This window comes from Arvicola amphibius, chromosome 4 (genome assembly GCF_903992535.2).
Source record: "Arvicola amphibius chromosome 4, mArvAmp1.2, whole genome shotgun sequence".
Taxonomy (NCBI): domain Eukaryota; kingdom Metazoa; phylum Chordata; class Mammalia; order Rodentia; family Cricetidae; genus Arvicola; species Arvicola amphibius.
The window spans coordinates 12,871,888-12,892,297 of record NC_052050.1 but is presented as its reverse complement, the minus strand read 5'-3'; the positions used below and the strand labels follow the sequence as shown (position 1 = coordinate 12,892,297).

At 39.4% G+C, this 20,410-nt stretch overlaps 1 protein-coding gene across 11 annotated transcripts in view; it reads left to right on the top strand.

Annotated features, from left to right (window-relative positions):
* Window positions 1-20,410, top strand: part of Cep112 (centrosomal protein 112) — a 387,843-nt gene that overhangs the window by 242,428 nt on the left and 125,005 nt on the right. Inside the window, exon 23 of one of the 11 annotated variants that reach the window (XM_038328191.1) lies at window positions 1,151-2,227. The exons of the other annotated variants lie outside the window; for them this stretch is intronic. Within the exon in view, the coding sequence (XP_038184119.1) occupies window positions 1,151-1,207 (57 nt within the window). The 3' untranslated portion in view covers window positions 1,208-2,227. Of the gene's footprint in view, window positions 1-1,150; window positions 2,228-20,410 lie in introns of those variants that run through there. 11 annotated transcript variants of the gene reach the window in all.

The window sequence follows — 20,410 nt, the reverse complement described above, 5'->3', positions numbered from 1 at the left end:
GTCTATATAAACAAGGACCAAGCAAGTCTGGCATACATGAGTCCTTATCTCAAAAAAAATTGTTTGAAAAGAAAATCTAGACGTATAAGTGAATGATTGTTTAATTTTAAAGTAAGCATTTGTAATTTGTGAATCAGAGAACCCTCATCATTCTCCAGCCCAGCTTTCTAATGTTCTAATAAAACCACTAAGAATGAGAATTTTGACATTCATTAAAACTCATTTTGTCTTTTTGGATGCTTATAAATGAAATACTTAATACCTAGAATAAATAAAAATCTCTTAGGTTTGTGTAGCAAAACATCTTGGTTTGTCTTGAGAACTTAAGTTCATCTGTTATCTTCAGATATTAGTGTTTGAATTGAAAGAGATGCTATTAAATAACAGAAATAAGCATTTGTGTCTCATACATGCAAGGTTTTTGATGTTTGTGAATGTTTCAGTTTAGTGATATAATTGTTTGTCTCTTACTCTTATGCATTGGACTTGAAGACTACTGTCTTTGCTAGGGCTTCTGTTCCTATGAAGAGACACCATGACCACAGCAACTCTCATAAAGAAAAAATTTAACTGGGGTGGCTCATTTACAGTTCAGAGGTGCAGTCCATTATCATCATGGTGGGACATGGCAGCATGCAGACATGGTGCTGGAGAAGTGGCTGAGAGTCCAACGGGAAGTGATCTGAGACAGCAGGCAGGATCTTGAGCACCTCCACAGTGGCGTGCCTACTTCATAAGGCCACATCTCCTAATAGAGCCTCTCCCTTTGGGGGCCATTTTCTTTCAAACCACCACAAGCACTCTTCTCTTGGACCAGTGATCTATTCCTTGGCTAATGTAGCATAGGTAGGCAACACTTCAAAATATATACCTCTAAAAATGATCTTACTTATGAACATTTTTGAAATTCAGCAGACAAAATTTACATTTTTTAGAACATTATATCCCACAGTCTCATGACTGTCATTTCAGGAATGGAAACCTGGCTTAACATCAGAAACACTGTTAGTGTAATTCACTGTATTATTGACTTTAAAGAGAAAAGTTCTGTATGGTTCCCTCTGTATTCGAGTAAGCACAGATTTGTTTGAAAAAAAAAGACCCTAAAATACAGTGACAGAGTAAAAGGTGAGTTCTATTTCTCTCTCAGGTAACAATCTGGAGTGGGGAGGAAGACTGCTGTGGGGACTGTTGGAGAAGGTCATGAAGAACCTAGTGTCTTGCTATAGCCCATTCTCAGTGTGGCCATTCCATCGAGGTGTTAAAGGTCACTGCCTCAGTGGACACTATTTTTCAGGTAATGAGGAAAAGGAGTGAAAAAATGAGGAAACGAGTCATTCCTTTTAAGGAAGTGCTCTGGAGGTCCCTACATAGTTCTCCTACGCCCAGCAGAGGAAGCACGGTCCTGTTGGCCTGCACACTGCTAAAAGGCAGAAAGAAAGTATCATCGGGAAGAGAGAGGAGGGAACGGGAGGGTTCCAAAGGGAGGAAATGAAGACAGCAGCTTACAAGCACACTCTGCACACTCATGCCTTTGTTGTATTCAGTCCAGGTCAGTTAGGACGAAGCAGTGTACAAAACAGAAGACTCATGTCAGAATCCAACCTAACATGAAGGTTGGCTGGACGCTGTGATCTGTATTTAGATAGGGAACATATAAACCATTTAAATGGCACAGCCAGATTTCACTTCACTGAGGTAAAGTTGCTACGGGCCATGGCAGTGTCTGGATGAAGGGATCACTAGTACCTGAGCAGTCAGTGTGAAGACTCCCAAGGCAGAAAGCAGAACTGCTGTGGCTAAGGAGCAGCTTGGAAGAAGTGTGTTGTGCAAGTAGAAAGGAGTAATTGAGAGGAGATGCCACCAGAGTCCCAGAGCTCCAATCTATGCGACACAAAGACAATAAAGGAAGACATGAGAACCTTTCTCTTTGAAGGGAAAGCCTAGTTGTCAGAGAGCAAAGTATGACGTCAGCTAAAAAGCTACCTTGGGTGTCCGGGTGAGAAGTAACTGGCTGAGACCAGAGTGTGACAGGAGGTGGTCGAATTTTGGATGTGTTTTGAAGTTAATCATGGTATAGTGAAGGACATGGAATGGAGAAGTAACCCACAGAGAGACCCACACACATAAAAATGTGGAAGGAAGCATGGAGCTTATAGTATGATTGGATGACCCTGTGGGTGATTTTTGAATTGTATTTTCTGTATTTCTAAATTCTCTGTATTAAAAGTTCTTAGTAAGCTGAACAGGGATACTTAGAAGCCACTGTCTGCCTATTCATATTGTCCCCGGTCTCTAAGCACTGGGATAGCACCCGACTTTCCACCCCAGAAGATCAAAATCACGAAGAGAGTGACCTGTCCCTTAGGTTCTAATATCTCATCAGCTGTGATCTGAAAACAAGCAGTGTGATTGTGATGTCACAGTCCCTCCTCATCCTTCCCTGGGAAATGAGGGGTTCCTCCATGGTAGATCGCATGGGCCCAAGTCACCTCTCAGGGCAGAGGCATCAAAACTTGGCACCGTGGCTTTGCCTGTCCTGTAGCCTGCATATGAAGTTCTTGTCACCTCTGGGATCCTAGTGGGGCTGCAGGAGATGTGGGCTTCTCTGAACTTAGACCTCCCATCTCCCAAGGAAAGACAGGTCCTGGAACTAATAGGGGTAAAAGAAAAGAAGTATAATGCCCCAACAGGTGAACAGGCTGCCAATATGAGACCCCTGAGGGACACAGGACCATCTGTCCCCAGAGAGAAAAAGGTAAGAATGAGACACAGAGAGATACCTCTATGTCTGAGTTGGAGATTAAAATACAAAACAAAACCTAATTCTCATTATAACCTAAATCTAGACACTGGCGATATGAACACAGGTCTTTCCATCAAGGAGATTAATTTTAGTGGGAGAGGGGACTTTGCATTGGAAACAGCTATCATTACATTTAGCTGACATTAAGGTCACCATCTAACTTTGCTAGACTGACAGCTTTGGAAACATCTAGGATGGGGGTTCTCAAAGTCAAGGGGAAATAGATGAAATTGACAAGAATTTTCTAGAAATAATAGACTGTGAGCTAAGTGTATTTAACCAAAACTTAAAATTTTACAAAGCACCGTTGCCCAAAACAAAGCTGTCAACAGTTTCATGGCTTTTTGGGGGAAAACATTTTTATAATCCCATTTCTTCTTTCTGCCTTTCCTTATTTTAGTTAAATTCATTAATGTTGAAGAATATTTAAATATGACATAAAACTTAACATCTTAAGATGTTTAGTTGTGTAATACAGCAGCATTAAGTGCACTGAGGTTGTGCAGCTGCGCGTTTTCATCTCCAAAACACTTGTAAACTCACAAACCCAGAATAGCACCTGCCCGCTAGTAACTCCACACTAACTCTCCCCGCCCTTGCCAACTGACACTCTGATTCCGTCTCTGTGTATTCAGCTGCTCTAGGTGTCTGGTACAGGGAATTACTTAGTAGATATCTTCTTGTGACTTTTTTATTTCACTTACTATTGGGGTACCTTAGCCTGTGTCACAATTTAATTTTTGTAAGATCAAAAAACATTTTATTGTGTGAATATACCACATTTTGTTTATCCTTATGGACACTTAGCAATTATTAATGGTTCTATAGTGAGCTTGAGTCTACAAGTGACTGCTATAGTTTGGGGATTTAGTTTGTTTTATTGTATAAGCAGAGGTACTATATGATAGAACAAGCTGAAGTGATAAGGATATAAAAATGGTAATGCACTTCTTGTGGTGATAGTCATTTTTACTATATTCTAGTCCATGAGCATAGGAACACTTTTTTATTTAAAGTTTTTCATACAATATGTATGTATCCATACAGTATATTTGACCATATTCTTTCTCTTTCCCCAAATCTTCCCAGATCTTCCTTATATCTCTACCAATCCAACATCATGTTCTTTTTCTCTTTTACTCTCTCTCAAAAAAAATCAAAGCAAAAGGCCAACAAGACAAAAAAAAAACAACAAAAGCCCCCCCCCCATGCACACACAGAAAAGCAAAAAATGCCAACCAACAAAAAAACATGGAGTCTATTTTTTGTGTTGGCCAACTACTCCTGGCCACGAGGACTGCCCTTCACTGTGGGTGATGCACCCACTGACACTTCACTGGAGAAAACTGATTTGTCCTTTCCCAGCAGAGGTGCAGATTGCCTAGAGCTTCTTGTTAAGAGTGAGACTGTGTGTCTGCTTCGCCTTCTCTGGGGTGGGATCTTTTCTGGCTTGAACTTGTGCAGGTTCTGTTCATGCCATACCCGTCTCTGCAAGTCCATATGTGTATTAGTTCTGTTGTGTCTAGAGGACACTATTTTCTTGGAATTATCTACCACCTCAACCTCTTGCAATATGTGTCATGTAGATCCCTGAGCCTTGAGGAGAGGGGTTTGGTTTAGATGTCCCACTTAGGGCTGAGTGCTCCAAAGTCCACTCTCTATGCACTGTCCAGTTGTGGATCTTTAGTGAATTCCTATCTGCTGCAAGAAGCTTCTCTGATACTTTGATCTATGGGTATAGCTATGTCATTAGGAGCCACTTTTTTCCTCTACCAGAACAATAATAGTAGATTTTCCTGTAGACTCATGACCTTTCTAGTCTTAGGTTCTTGTCCACTTTAGCACTTTAAGGCTCCATCTTATGCGATGACCCATAAATCCAACCAAAAGAGTGGCTGGTTCCTCCCATAATGTTTGTGCCACTACTCCACTAGTATATCTTGAAGGCAAATTGCTTTTGTGGGTCACAGGGTTTGTATCTGGGTGATATTTGTGATTACCTTTCTCCTCTGGTAGCACATAAGCCATGAGTGCTAGTCATTAGCGGTTAAGCTTCTAATTGGGCACTATCTCAATTTCTCCATGTTCAGTGACATAAGGAGGTAGTATCTTAGCAATAAGGCCTTACTATCAAGTTGTGGGGGATAGCTAGTAGCCTTTACAATAGCCTGTGATGTTGTCTGTGGGATGTGTCTATGGAACCCAGTTAGCCAATGACTCAGCAAGATATAACCCATGCCTGGAACCTGGAGGTTTTACTTGGTGGCTTAAGTTATCTAGTTGGGGCATTGTGATCCTTTTAATTGTTTTTCTTGTCTTATTTCTCTAGCTAAGACTTCAAAGACTATATTGGACAGGAGTGGAGAAAATAAACATTTGAGTCTTAGTCTTGATTTGAGAGAAAATGCTTAGAAGTTTTGTCATGTATAACCTTGACTGTGTGAGATTTTTTTTTTCTATCCCTGGTTTCTTCTGTGTGTGTAAAGGAATTATTGAATATATTTAGGATATCAGGTGATTTCAGTCCTTGAGATTATTAGTGTAATGCATTATATTCATTGATTTTCATATGTTAAAACATCCTTGCATCACTGGAGTGAAAATTATTTGGGTATGGTGACTGAACTGTTTTATTTGTAGTTGAATTATGTTTGCAAGTATTTTTCTACTTTTTAAAGATTTTTTTAATGTAAATTATAGAAATGGGTACGAACACATGAGTGCAGGTCTTCACAGAGGTTACAAGTGTTACAAAGGCTGGGGTTGCAAGTGGTTGTGAGTCACCAAACATAGACGATTGAACTGAACCATGTACCTTTGGTCCATGCTGCTACAGCAGGCAGTATTGATGTCCATGGCTGCCGCTGAGGGCCATGTTGATATCTGTGGTCCGAGGCCAAGCTGGGGGCCATGATCTATGCTGCTGCTGTGGGGCATGTTGATATCAATGGTCCATGTTGCCTCCAGAGATCATATTGATGCCTGTGATCATTGTTGCCATTGGCAACCATGTGGATGTCCATGATGCTGCCACCTGAAACCATGTGGAAGTCTGAGCTGCGACCCACTGATATAGGCAAGAAAGCTTCTTTTATAGTGGTATCTATGGCCGAAGAATCAAACTGAGAATGAGAGACATGGAAGGCTTCTAGGACAACCTCCCCCCCAACACACACACTCCAAAAAAGAATGAGTCCAGGTGGGAAGCTATTGAAGAGAGTCCTTAAAAACTGATAAAGATGCTGAAGTGTAGCTCTGCACATTTGATGACTTCTGGAGAAAGAAGGGGGACTGGAGGGTTGAGGGTGGGAAGGAGGGTTTGGACTATTTTTCTTAAGGGGCTTGCCACTGGGACTTTGAACATGCTCCAAGGAGTATATACGTAACACAATTTGGACTTGGTATTTCTTGGAGAGGGACACAGGAGTGAAAGGGTGGACCTGGGAGTAATGGGAAATGAGTATTATCAGAATGTATTGTACAAAATTCCCAAATAATTAATATTATGTTGGTAAAAATTTATAAAAGAAAATGTCATAAAATAAAATAATTTTATATATCTTCTAAATATTTCATTGTATTGTATTGATCTTGATTACTTGTAAAGTTTTGTAAATTATACTTTAGAAATCAAACTCAGAATATTTTTTTCTCTACCATCCAGCCAAATGTAGTAATTTCCCACATTTATAAAATTACTATGAATTTTTAAAGCATTTTTGTGATATTTGACATTCTAAGTTAATGATTCTTCTAAACATTTTTTTAATATTAGTTTATTTAAGGAGAATTCTCAAAAGTATTTGAGTCCCAAAATTGTAAGAAGTTCCTACTGTGCCTTGCTATATTTTTCTTAAAGTACTTTTCTTTTTGTTAGTTGTTTATAGTACTGAAGTATGTTTGGAACTTTATGTTCTTTTTTTAAAAAAAATCTTTGCAGTGTTGCAATGCTTTATCTACCCCCAACACAAAAAAAAAATTCAAAAATTTCTAATATTCACACACATGCCATCCATGCCCCACAGCTCAGACTGCATTAATCTGGTGAGTGCATGGCCTGTAGCACTGTATTACAATTAGCAGCTCACTCAGGTGTGCGATGCTGTATATCTTCTTTGTGTGTGTTTCAGAAGGTATGACAAATTAGTATTGAGAAAAGACCTGCACTTTAATTGTGTACAGATGTGAAATTTGGCCAGCAGGACTATATTTAATATTCATCTACGGTATTTTCTTGGCGAAGAAAATACATTTGTTTCCACTGCATGATTTTTAACAAATCAATAGACATCCTCAGAGTACTCCAAGGAAACGACCCAGGGTTATGGAAAATATCTCATAAAATGTCAGTATCTTTGAATCTGATTTGTGGCAGTTGCATATGTTACTGTTTTTCATGTTTTTGAATGAGGCATTTTAGCAGAGTTTTAAATGAGATTTTAAGGATTTGTAGGTTAGGTCTATATTTCTCAAAATTGTAATTCTATATAATATGGATTAAGGTGTTTTTTCAATCCTAGCTACTTTCTTAAATTGAAGGAAATATACATGTTAGAGACTTCCTGAATATAAGAAGTAATCTGAATTTCCATGTCTAGATTATAACTAGTGGTCAATTCGGTGTTATTGAATGCATAAGAGCGGAGAGGGGTCGTAAATATATGGTGTGAACTTTCAGATATCTATTTTCATGAACATATTTTAGCAGCATTTACTGTATACTTGGTTCAGTGCTGAAAAAGATCACAAAAGATAACTTTGTCACTGATTACTGGGAGCTTTCTTACTCTTGTGGATATAAAACATAAAAACTAGAAAACTATATAATGTGCAAGAAAACTCTATCAGAGTAAGAGCTAGGAATCAGAGGGAACCTGTAGTGATGCAGGGTGAGCACAGAGAGATGTGGACTTCGATGTGCAATATTTGAATGGCACCAGACTTTAGGTGTTTGCTGAGACAGTCATAGGAAAAAATGAGAATCCATGAGCCTAGAACTAATTGAGAGACTGCAAAAAGTAATTGTTTATGAAAACCACTTATTTTAAAGAATATTAAAGGTGACATAACTTTTGCTTTTACTTATTGTAAAGTTCCAAATTAGTACAAGACCTTCCTATATACTTTCATCGAGCTTCTCTTATCTCAGCATTGACATTGTGTTTGTGCATAATGTGATTACCCAAACCAGGAGATTGACACTGTGCTGTGTAAAGTTATTTGCTGTTTTAAGATGTGGTATTAGGTACTGTCTCACTGAAGGGACAAAATATTTGACAGAAGACATCAAATGGAAGGATGATTTATTTTGGCTCTGTTTCTAGTCCATCATAGCTACAGAGACACAAGTGAGAGGCCACAGGTCTGTAGTGTCTGCACTCAAGAATTAGAGAGATGGATGCTTGTCCTCCTCCTTTTCCTCTTTGTATTTGGTCCAGAAACAGGCCATGGGATGATGTCACCCTCACTCAAGGTGGGTTGTCTCTCCTCATTTTAACCTCTCTGTAAATTCCCTAAAATGTCTTCTTTGCAATTTTAAACTCAGTAAAGCTGGCAATGACGATTGGTCATCACCAGTCTACGCCTTCTTCGCTCGCCTCGCAGCACGTCATGTTTTAATCACAGCCTCCACCCTTGTCCTGAGACACTAGTGACTGCTTCATAAGGCAGAACGCCATTCGGCTCATTTATAAGAGTCCTCAGTATCATAACAGTTCTAACACTGCTCAGATTGTGGGCCTCAAGAGAGGGTTCAGTGCTTCAGCACATGTACTGCTCTTGCAGAGCACCCAAGTTTGGTTTCTAGCACCAAGTCAGGTGGCTTACAATTACTTGTAACTCCAGTCCCAGGGAGCTCTGACCTCCCAGGTACTTCTACTCACATGCACATACCCACCTACACACACATACACATAATTTAAAAATAAATATTTTTAAAAGAATAAAAGTCTGTTTAAAATTTTAATGCTCACGATGATTTCTTAAATGTAGGCCCCTATAAAATATTGGAACATTACTGGAAGTCTTTCAGTAGTATTCAGTTGTATGAAATAAACTTTCTCATTCCAAAGAAGAGGAATGAAGAATAACAACAACAAAATCTGATCAAAGCAAAACAGAAACTCATCAGGACAAACCAAACCAAACACTTTAGCTCTGTGTTTGAAATCCGTGGCTCAAGACAGAGGCTGCAGGTGGCCCTGTCCCTCTGCTGTCTTGCCTGCAGCACACATGACCTCTCTTGGTTCAGATTCTTTGGCAGATGACCTGTTTTACTGGCATTTCTAACATACAAGCATCCCCACTGCAACTTAGGCTTCACTCTTCCAGACGTCACACAATGGGACTCTCAGGGCCTCCTCTCGGTGAATCTGCAGCGTTCACACATTGCCTGGTCTCAGGTTTTCAGGCTCTTTGGTGCAAGCCTCCAGCACGCCTCCTCCTCTGGAGTTTGCAGGTGAAGATCCGCATCATGTTGATGGTTGGAACCTTCTGCCAGCTCAGGATGTAGCCTGAGTCCACAGCTGTCGTGGCCTCTGTGCCACACCTGGAAAAACTCTCCTAACTGCCGGCTTTTTTCAGTGGCATTCTCAGTCCAGTGTCTCCTTTCAAATTAGTTTGTGTTTATAATCTATGCTTTCTAGTGTCATTTGTAAAGAGAGCATACACTTAATGTAAGAGCTAGAGCAACCAAGTTTTAGAGGATATTACTTCTAATTCCTGGGCCTGAAAACTTTAGAGAAAAATATAAAAGGAAGTTTCCCAACGAGGACTAGGTATTTGCCTTCATTAAAGTCCTCACTGAGGAGCATTTATTTATTTGTTTGTTTGTTTGTTTGTTTGTTTATGATGTGGAAGCAGGGTAGGTATTGCTTTGGCCTTAACTGTTCTAAAAACACAGTGATCTTAGAAGTTATAAGGGTTGTGAAATTGTGTTGTATAAAAAACTTAATAAACAGATAGTACTTACTTAGATAAAAATTAAACTCCTGGGCCAGTGAGATGCCTCCGTGGGTAAGGGAAAGTTCCATCCACAGGACCCACCCTGTGGAAGGAAGGAACTAACTGCCACAAGTCATCTTCTGACCACCCTTGTATACATATATACACTCACACACATGCACACATAACACACACATGCATGTGAGTTAACACACACATGCATGTGAGTACACATGCACATAACACATCATACACATGGATGCAGCACAATATAACACACACATGCACACAATGATAATACCAGGAAGAAGATGAAGAACTCAGAACAAATTACATCTCTGCTATTTGAATGTTACTGTACAAAAGAGCTAAGGCCTTGTTGAGTAGCATTTTCTCAGCCGTAGATTTTAATTTTGTCTTAACTTACCCTAAAGATGGCTAGGCAGGGATACCCTCCAAATAACCTTGTTATAAGACGGTTCCATTTACCCTTGAGGAGAAAGGAATAACAAAATAGAGGTGTGTTTTATAGTTATAACTTTTAACAATTTTTTTGACTCACACTTTGCTTCTGACAACTATATCTAGAGAAGGGATAGGGGAGGAATGGAAGAGGAAACAGAGTGCTCAGTGTCCCACAACTCATTCTTTCTCAACTTTTTCCTATTAAAAAGCTAATGTTGACCTCTTTTTTTAAAAAAAAAAAAAATGCAGCTTTTGATCTTGGACAGTGAAAGCTTTACTACATTTAACAAAAAACTAAAATTTCAACAGCATTTAAATTAGTAGTTAGTTATATGACAAAGTTGTACAAAGTTGTACAGTGAGTGGAACTTGCTTGGTTAGCATCACCTCTGTTGAAGGAAAAAGAACGTGCAGTTACATCTTCCACTTGGTGTCTCAGTAATGTCTGATTTGATGGATATGTGATTTGCCATAACACAAATTTGACCAGGCTACTTTACATTTAAGTGAAACATGTAATAAGTGCTAAGTACATGAGCAGGGTATTCTGATCAAAAACAATATCTAAGTTCATACAAATTGGAAAATTAATTTGGGTTGGAGAGTTAGCTCAGTGGTTAAGAACACTGGCTGCTCTTCCAGAGGGCATGAGTTCAATTCCCAACAACCACATGGTGGCTCACATGGTGCCATCTTCTGACCAGTAAGCACACATGCAGGCAGAATACTGTACACATAATAAATAAATCTTTTAAGAAAAAAAAAGAAAATTAATTAAATATATGGACATACTTTACCAATTAGATGTTCAAAACAGTATTCTTAATTGACAGTAAAAGAGAAAGGTAAAATCTGTTTTTAGACATGTGTCAGTCTCTGTCTTCAAGCAATTGATATTATTCTTTTAAAGAATTATAAACTGTTTCCACACTCTTTATGGAATTATCCTAGGTATATAAATGATTAGATAGGCAAGTATGTTTTAAAGAAGATAACTATAATGGTATAGTCTATTAGTCATTCAAAGAAATCATGCTAATTCAACACAATCTGCTTCAGAAAATAGTAGAGAAACATTTTGCTACTTACCTTATGAAGCTCAGCATTATACCCTGATGTTAAAATTAGACTATGATGTTATAAGAAAAAAACATGTATAATGAAGGTACAATTAATCCTTAACAAAGTAGCACCAGTCAAATCCAACAGTATATAAAAGTGTATGTTGGTTTGAATGAGAATGACCCCTGTAGGCTTATATGTTTGAATGCTTGGTCCCCATTTGGTAGAACTGTTTGGGAAGGATTGGGAGGTGTGGCCTAATTGGAGGAGGTATGTCACAAGGTGTGCTTTAAGGTTTTAAAAATTGACCCCCCCCAACTTGCCAATAAGATGTAAGCTCTCAGCTACTGCTCCAGGGCCATGTCTGCCTGCCTGCTGCCACGTTCCCTACCATGATGGTCATGAGTCCCAATAAACATTTTCTTCTGTAAATTACCTTGGTCATGCTGTGTCTTCATGGCTATAAAGAAGCAATTAAGACAGAAGGATAGCAGACCAAGAGTGCAAAGTTGGTTCAACATTTAAAATTCTTTAATCAACTATGTTAATTTAAGATCACATTATTTCAAAATATGCAGGATATGCATTATAAGAAATATAGCATCCACTCAAAGAGAAAATAAAGAAGAGACAACTAGAAAAAATTCTACAATTAAAATGTTACTTAGTGGTAATAAAACTATATTATATATTATTTCTCCCATCTCGGCAACAGGGCAGAGATGTTGGCCCTCCATTGCTATTTTACATTTGTATTGAGAGTCTAGACAGTCTAGTGAGGGAAGAAAAAGAATTACACACAAATAAGAAAGGAAGAAGAGACTTTTCCTTATTCAAAGGCAAAATATCTAATATGAAATAAAAATCTAAAAATAGCCATCTGAACTAATGAGTAAATTATAAGATCATTAAAGTAGCCTGTCGATGCACATAATCCCTTCACTCCTGGGCACTGCATGAATGCTTTGAAGTAAATTTTTAAAAATCATTGTTTTTATTTACAGTGGCATCAAAAATTTGAAATATTTGCACAATAAGCTATTTGTGCCTGTAGATTGGCAACTACAGAACTTTCATGATATGAGTTAAAGAAGATCTAAATAAAAGAAAAAAATCAAGTTCTAGGTGGGAGATTCAGTTAGGAAGATTGTTATTTCTCCCATGTTGACTCTAACAGTAGCATGGGTCCAGTCTAATCTTCAGCATGTATACACACACACACGCGCACACACACACACACACACACACACACACACACACACACACACTGAAGCTGCTCTAAATTTCATTTGAGCATTTAGCATTTTTTTAAAGGCGCAAATTTGAGGGATCATACTTCCTGACATTGTGACTAACTGTAAGCCTATCTTCAAGAATTGGGGGATTGAGATAAAGGTAATGTATCAACGAAACAAGATGAAGTCCTGAAGTAGGCTTTCATACTTATAATCAACAGAGGGTTTTTTCCACTGTTGTTGTTTGCAACAAAAAAAAATTATAGAAAGGAAACGAACGGGGTAAGAAAAGGAAAAGTGAGACAGAGAGAATCTAAAATGATAGATGGAAGGACAGCCTTTCAACCGACAGATACACAACACCGGGCAAAGAGCCTTAACTGTTATCACAGGCTTACGTAGAAGTCAATTTAAAATGAACCATGTTCCTAAACATAGTACAAAATTCTTGGCGAAAACACAGGAAAATATGTTTGTGATAATTGGTTAAGGGAACACTTCTTAGGGTACATAACCTATGAAGCATGAAAGGAAAAGGGGACAGAGTAGACTTCATCAAAATGAATTTTTTTATTCTTCAAAGATATTCAAGAAGGGCTGTAATGATTACTTACCCATTAAGGGCTATGCCTGCTGTAAGAAGGCAAAGATACCCTCAAAGTCGTGGGCAGGAAGAGCAAGGTGCAGGCTGAGAGAAAACATAAAATGTGCACCTGGCAAAGGATGTACATTCCATGTGTATAAAGAGCTGCTGTAACTCAGTAAGACCTTTTCACGATCAGAAATTTTTTAAAAAAATAGTAAACTAAACTACAAAAAAAATACTGTGATAAATGAGATTTAAACAGTGTTGATTGGAAATTCAATTAATTGGACTAAATTATGAAAACTGAAGTTTGTGCAAGTTGGACCCCGCAAATCAAGGCCTGCCTCTAAGAAATGGAATCACAATTACTTCAAAGATGGTTAGCTAGGTAGGTGTGCAGTTCAACTAAGTTGTGCTCAGTATTTAGAGCTGAGGTCAATCTCAGTTTGCCACCAGACCCTGTGCCTTTAGCTAGTCTGTTAAACACATGGTACCAATATGCATGATGTCCATACTGAGAAGGGAAGTAGAGGACCCGTGAGAGCAGACCAGAGCAGATGGGTAGGGTCTGAAGCCTCAAAAGGCTTTCCTGAGGAAATTATGCTTAAGCTGCTTGTTAACATTGAACCCACGTGCAGGGAGAGGTGTGGGCTCCAGCAGAGCCTGTCTGTTACTAGTTCACAGCCTAGACAGGCCACTTCCCTAACAGGATCCTGTGTCTCTTCAAACTTCAGTCTTTCATGCTTTCTCATCCTGTTCTATTTTGAGAAAAGGCCTATTTGGTGGATACGGGGATTTATGATCTGACTATAAGTTCGCAAATACATTTTTATTACTCCTTTCTCCTTGCCATTTCCACCCCAACAATGTGGTCAATCATTTGGTACAAGATGTTTCTTAGAAGTTTTCTGTTTAGAAGCTGACAGTGTCAACAAGCGAATAACTGCATTTTTAAAGTCAGATAACCCAGGGCGTCAGTTTTGGACTTCGTTTGTTCATGGAAATTCTCAGAAAATGATTGATTTAAACTGAAACAACTGACAAAACCCTTACCAGAATCTATTGGCCTCCTGGAGTTTATTGTGTGCCCGTGTGTGTCAGGCACCTTCGTGTGTTGCCCCTTGAATTCCTCACAGCTCTTTGAAGGTATTACTCCTGAAAATGATTGCAGATACTGGGGCCCAGAGCCATTGGGCAGCTTGCTCAGTACAGGCAGCTACAAGAGGCTAATTCTTATCCTTCCTCTGGAAACCTTGTGAGGAATTGCTGGTGTCCCATGCCTTTACCCAGCTAACCCAGGCATCTGTTAGCTCCGTAGGCTGCTGTTAGCAAAGGCTAGACGCTGCTCTTGGCAAGATAGTGTGTTATGAACAAGTGTGTTCTTGTTGCCCATTCCTCAGTCCCCAACCGGACTGTGAGTGGGCTGCACCCCAGCAGTTTGTATGGTGCCTTTTATACACCAGCCAAGCCCCACCCTACTTCTTGTTTCTACCTTTATTGATCCTTGAGCTCTTTTTGATCACCCTAGACATGATCTAAGATCCTCTTAACTTAGGAGATTCTCTTTTCTAGACCTTACAGGTCCATATCCATAAACAAACTGTTAGCCTTTCATGGGCTTTTCTGTATATGAGAGCTAAGACTGTTCTGTAATGTGCTACAGACCACCTGGGTCCAGGGGAAATGCTCGCCCATGAACTATTTTAATCTTTATTTAAAATAGTATTTTGCAGTAGGTTTTTGCTTTGTGTTTTAGTTTACACTATGAGTTTGCCTTCTCTGTAACTTCTCTATGCCATAGCATTTGAAAAACAGTATTTGTTTTCATTTCCAATCCTAGCAATTTTTGAAACAAGCTTCTATTCCTTATAAATGCTAAAGAAATACATTTGTTTTTAGTGCATGCTCTTTTTAAATATCTCTCTGACATCTGTAGAAATCCCTCTCGGCTTAAGTAGCAATGCTTGCAAGTCACCGCCTTTGGAAAGCTGCTTGAGTGTCTTATCATTGTCTTTGATGGATTAGGGGTGTTTGTTTGAAAGGTTGCTTTTTTCCCCCTAAATAAAACTGTTTTTTTTTTTTTGTTCCATTGTAATATTTCATTTGAATCCAGTTGGGATTCGGGGGAAGTAATACGTATCAGGAACCAAAAATAGCTCAATAAAGCCTTCACTTAGAAATAGGGTAGCTGTTTTGTGGCTTTAACTGTCCTTGTCTGCCTCATTAGACTGCTGCTTTTGATAGCAATGGAAAATTTTTCTCTGGGCTATCTGGGTCTCTTTTGGTATAATGGGTATAAATCATTTCTTTTCTTTTTTTAACTTTGAATCATCTATTAGGGAAAAGGCCATTTTGAAACATTTAAATGTTCTGGAGAAAAGAGAAAATAAAAATCAAGAGAGATTAAGATAGTTTCAACAAGTAAAATCTCTTTTGTTACATATGGCTGTGATTTAAAACAAATGCAAAAAGTTATGCATTCATAATGAAAAGAAAACAGAAATGACTTCACATGTATTTTGTAGTAAAGTATTTCAATTCAGCGCTTTAGACCAAAAGGGAAGCATCCTATTGTTATAGAAAAATGCAAATCTCTTCATTTGATTTTCATTTTAAAAATAGAATATTGGGAAAGAAAAGCAATTAAAATTTTTTTCTCTCGAGTAAGTGAGAGTAAGTGAAAGCTAGTATTACTTCCCACACTTATTGCTAAGACTTCCGGGGCTATAACTTGTATGGGATGAATGTGGTGCCAAAAGACTATGACCACCACCATTCCTCAGCATCAGCTCTTGGGTGTGGCTGTGCACTAGAGTCCTTGAAAATTCCTATAACTGGGTCACTTTCCAGTCTTGGTTTCTCTACCCATCCTCTTTTTATCTTAACAACTTTGTGCCCTGTGGGGTATGCAACCCAGCAACCCTCCATTTCTCACTTCCATCACTTGTCTTTTCTCTACTGCCCAGTTTAGAGCCATGATCCATCAGTACAGTCCCGCCTTGACATGTGCTCAACTTCCTTGCCCTTCTTCTCTTCATTGCTAGCGAGACCCTAACCTTGGTTAAACCAAATCAATACTCAGGTTTTCTACCACTGTATCTGAGCAACTGAGAAAACATGTTAACTGTACTCAGTCAAGCTCAAGACCAAAAAGCTTAAATGGACTGTCCACCAGAGGAGTTGGTTCATTTTGCTAACTGGAACAATTCCATACCCCTTTCTAATTCTCAAACATGTTGCATTTGTATTCCTATTCTGAGATAATTACCTCAGTCTCATTGAAAAAGTGGAAGCAAGCCCGAGACACTGTTTTATCAGGCCAGCACAAATCCTACTACCCAATCACATGTTCCTCCATCTAGTCCACTTTCCCTCCTCCAGAGCCATAGTCACTCCACTGCACAGCAACACTGGTCTAACCAGCAGATGGCCTCTACACTAAACGGGATACTCAGTCTTCATCCTCATCTCAGTTGACCCCTCAGTGCCTTGGACCCTGCTGATCACCACCCTCTCTGATGAACTGCACCCTCTTCACCAGGTCAGTGTAGTGATGAGGCGAGTGGGCCACGTCTTGCCACCCGGCTAGCTTTACCCAAAATAATTACACGGAAAATGTATTCATTTAAACACTGCCTGGCCCATTAGTTCTAGCCTCTTATTGGCTAATTCTCACATCTTGATTAATCCATTTCTAATAATCTGTGTAGCACCACGAGGTGGTGGCTTACCGGGAAAGATCCTAACCTACGTCTGTCTCGGGTCGGAGAATCATGGTGTCTGTCTCATTCCCTTCTTCCCAGCATTCTGTTCTGTCTACCCCGCCCACCTAACTTTCTGCCCTATTAAAAGGCCAAGGCAGTCTCTTTATTAACCTATGAAAGTAACACATAGACAGATGACCCTCCTACATCAGGTCAGAGCAACATCATCCTCTTTACGGGCCTCTCAGTGATCGGGTTCACCTGCTCCATCAGCTTTCTGGCTGTACCTTATCTCTACACACCCCTAAGGCTCCTTTCCTCCCATGTTAAGGTACCATGCCCACAGATTTAAGTGCCATCTACAGACTGGAGCTCCCCTCCTCATGTCCTGTGTCTCCAATCCTGTTTCTTCCCTGAGCTCCAAACTTGTGTATCCAACCTTCTTCCTAAAACTCTGCTCTGAAATTCTACTAGGCCTCTCCCACTTAGTCTTTCTGAAAAAAAAACTATTGGTTCTCCACCGTCTTCCAGCTCTGTTAACAGATATTCATCCTTGGCATGGTTCTTGCAACCCCTCACTCCACCTAACAGAAGTTCTGCTCCTTCTTGACTGTATGTAACATCGCACCCCGCCACTTCCGATATCTGTGGCACTGTCACCCTGGTAGAAGCATCGTTGGCTTTTGATTGGACTGTTGAAGCAGTGCCTTCCTGGTTAACCTGTTTTCATGCTTAATCTCTCTGACAGCTTATTTGCACATCAACCAGATCCTTTGAAAAAATAGATGTGATCAAATTATTTCCCTGCTCCAAACCTTCCTATGACTTCTCTTCATTTTAAGATTAAAATGGAAATTGCTCTTTAACCTTTGTCCTCACCTCAAAGTGTTCAACTCTCCAACTCACCTCCTCCCCTTTTCCCTTTAGTTACAAAATTCTGGCAAGTGGTTCTGTTCCCATTTTTGACTGGGCCAAGCTAACCCCTACCTAAGTCCTTTCTGCTTCCTTTTCCTCTATCTGGAGTTCCACATCAGAAACCACTTCTGCACCGTAAATGCTGCACTGTGTCCTATCACTTGGTGTTTTGATAATCTGCCTTTTTATTCTACATGTTTCTTAATTACTTGAATGCTCTTGTTTGGGAACACGGTGTTTCTGTGTAGACCTACTGTCCTGTCACTGGCTTCTCAGTGCTGGGGTTAAAGGTCTGCCCCACCATGTCTGGCTACATTTCTCAAATCTTAAGTTTGACTGTTAAAACTACTTCTACATTTATTATTATTGTAGAGTGTCCTGTCCTTAGAGTGGTGCCTGGCATATGATAAAAAGCTGTTAATTAGATAGCTGACTACATCTTCAATGGTCTCCCTAAATTGAGACTGAAAATATTTCGACCTAATGTAGTTAGTGTCTCAGACCACCTGTGGGACACTCACCTGTAGTGAGAGAAGCTCAGAAGCATGGAGAAATACCATTTCTCTTCAAAGAAAAATTACTATGTCTGCTTATTTTGATTATTAACCATTAGTCTTTAATACATTATTGGAAAGCCAAAATATATAGATCATTGTGAGGGACTTAATCATGAAGCCAGTGCTACAGTCCATTTCCAGACAAAGCATCAGCTCCTGTGTCATAGAGAAGTTCATGTGGGGGCACATATGCGAATTTTAAAAATTTAGAAGCAGAGCCTGCATTGGGCTCCCACAGAAAGTCAGAACTAATATAGTATAGACAGTACGGTGGAACTTTAATTTTTAGCTAATTAACTATTTAAAAACAGGAAAAGCTTTCAGAGTTCTTTTCTAAAATCCAAGAAAAACTGTTTGCTGAAAGTTGGAGACAATTTTTACCTCATGCATTAGATCAGGATGTTAGTTAGGTTCCCTGAAAAAGCATTCATAAACATCTATAAATACAGACATTTCTCAGATCAAAACTGTCTACTTATGGAGTATTTGAACACTCATTCTCTTACCCTATGAGTCTGGCAAACTCCACTGTGACCAACTGTACCGACCCCTGTAGGAAACACATGCTTCCACCCAGAACTATATTTACCCATCTGTTATATATAACTACTTGAATAGAGCAAAGTTAGGAGGCTTGATCAATGCTAAGAATTTAGTACCACAGAAATGATTTATTTTCCCTATAGTCCACAATTAGTGACACAAATCCTATTTTTATTATTAACTGTGACATAATTTTGATGTCATATGTTGTCAGTCTGATGTGGCTCTTCCTAAGTAACCTGTCACTGCATTGATTGTATACTGACCTAGCCATGTGGTCTTGGAATGCTGAGCAAAATATGGATGGCTTGGCTGTAAATGTTTATAAATGTGCAGTACCTTTATATATACACGTGAGGTTCTGATTAGAGAAAGATCTGTAAATTGCTCATTGTTTTTATATAAATATTACAAAAGAAAAAATTAAAAAAAATTCAAAATGAATAATTCTGCAGCTTAAATTTCACAGGAGAATAATACTGTATAGAATTAAACAGTAAAACATCTTACCTCTTTTGAATACAATATGCAGCCTAAAATTCTGAAAACAATGCATAGCTGCTAAAAACATCTGGGACAGGGAACTGGTGCAGAGAAAGAGCCTTCTGCTACTCGAGGACTTCAGTTTTGATTTTAGGCAAATCAAAATCAGGTTCTCTAACATCATGTCTTGATTAATTCCAATTATTTTTTCAACAAGATATTGTTTGGATGAATTTCAAAGAGCTCACTTAAGCTAGGTAAAAGGAAGCACAGAAACACTTCATTTATCAGCTGTTTTCCAGGAATAAAATTCCCCACGTGCCATTTTCCCTGTTGTCTCTATATGCATGTCAGAGTTTTCCATCCTAAAAGATACACTTCTGACATGCTTTACATGCTAGTCCTGCTCTCCCAAACAAGACTGCTACACTTGTCGGCCCACAGTCAATAGTTTAGGGCAGCGCATGAGATTCCCTGTAACACATGTGACTTCTGTGGGCCCCTCAGCTCTTCCTCCTGCCATAACTCTCTCACCGCTTCACCTTCTCCTGCTGCATGCTGCTGACAGCTGCTTTCTACCTGATAGGTTTTTATAATCCATCTCCCTGGGCAAGGGCAACCCCTAATGTCACCAGAGTCTATAGAACTCTAGACCATGGCCAGAGTCTTTGTGCTGGTGACAGTGAGACGGAGTAAGGCGCAGAAAAGCGATAATGTTGGTGGGACTCTTGTAGCTCCTCCTCTTTAAGGATGGTGTGCACAGGACTTGTCATTTTCTGAGAGGGCTGGGGCTTCACATTGCTTAATAGTGTTGGCTGTGACTCTGTCAGCAGAGTTTGAAGATATGGCTCCTCTTTACGATGACTGTAGCTTCTAGTTTTAATAACTGCTTTTCAGTGTAGTGTGTGTATGTGTGTGTGTGTATGTGTGTGTGTGTGTGTGTATCCACACATGTGAGTGTGCACACACACAGGCCAGAGTATAAGCTCATTTATTTTTCTTCAGGCATCATCTGCCTTCTTTCAGACAGAGTCTCTCACTGGCCTGGAACTCACCAGATAGGCCGTGCTGGCTAGCCAAGGAGTCCCTGAAATCTGCCTGTCTCCCATTTC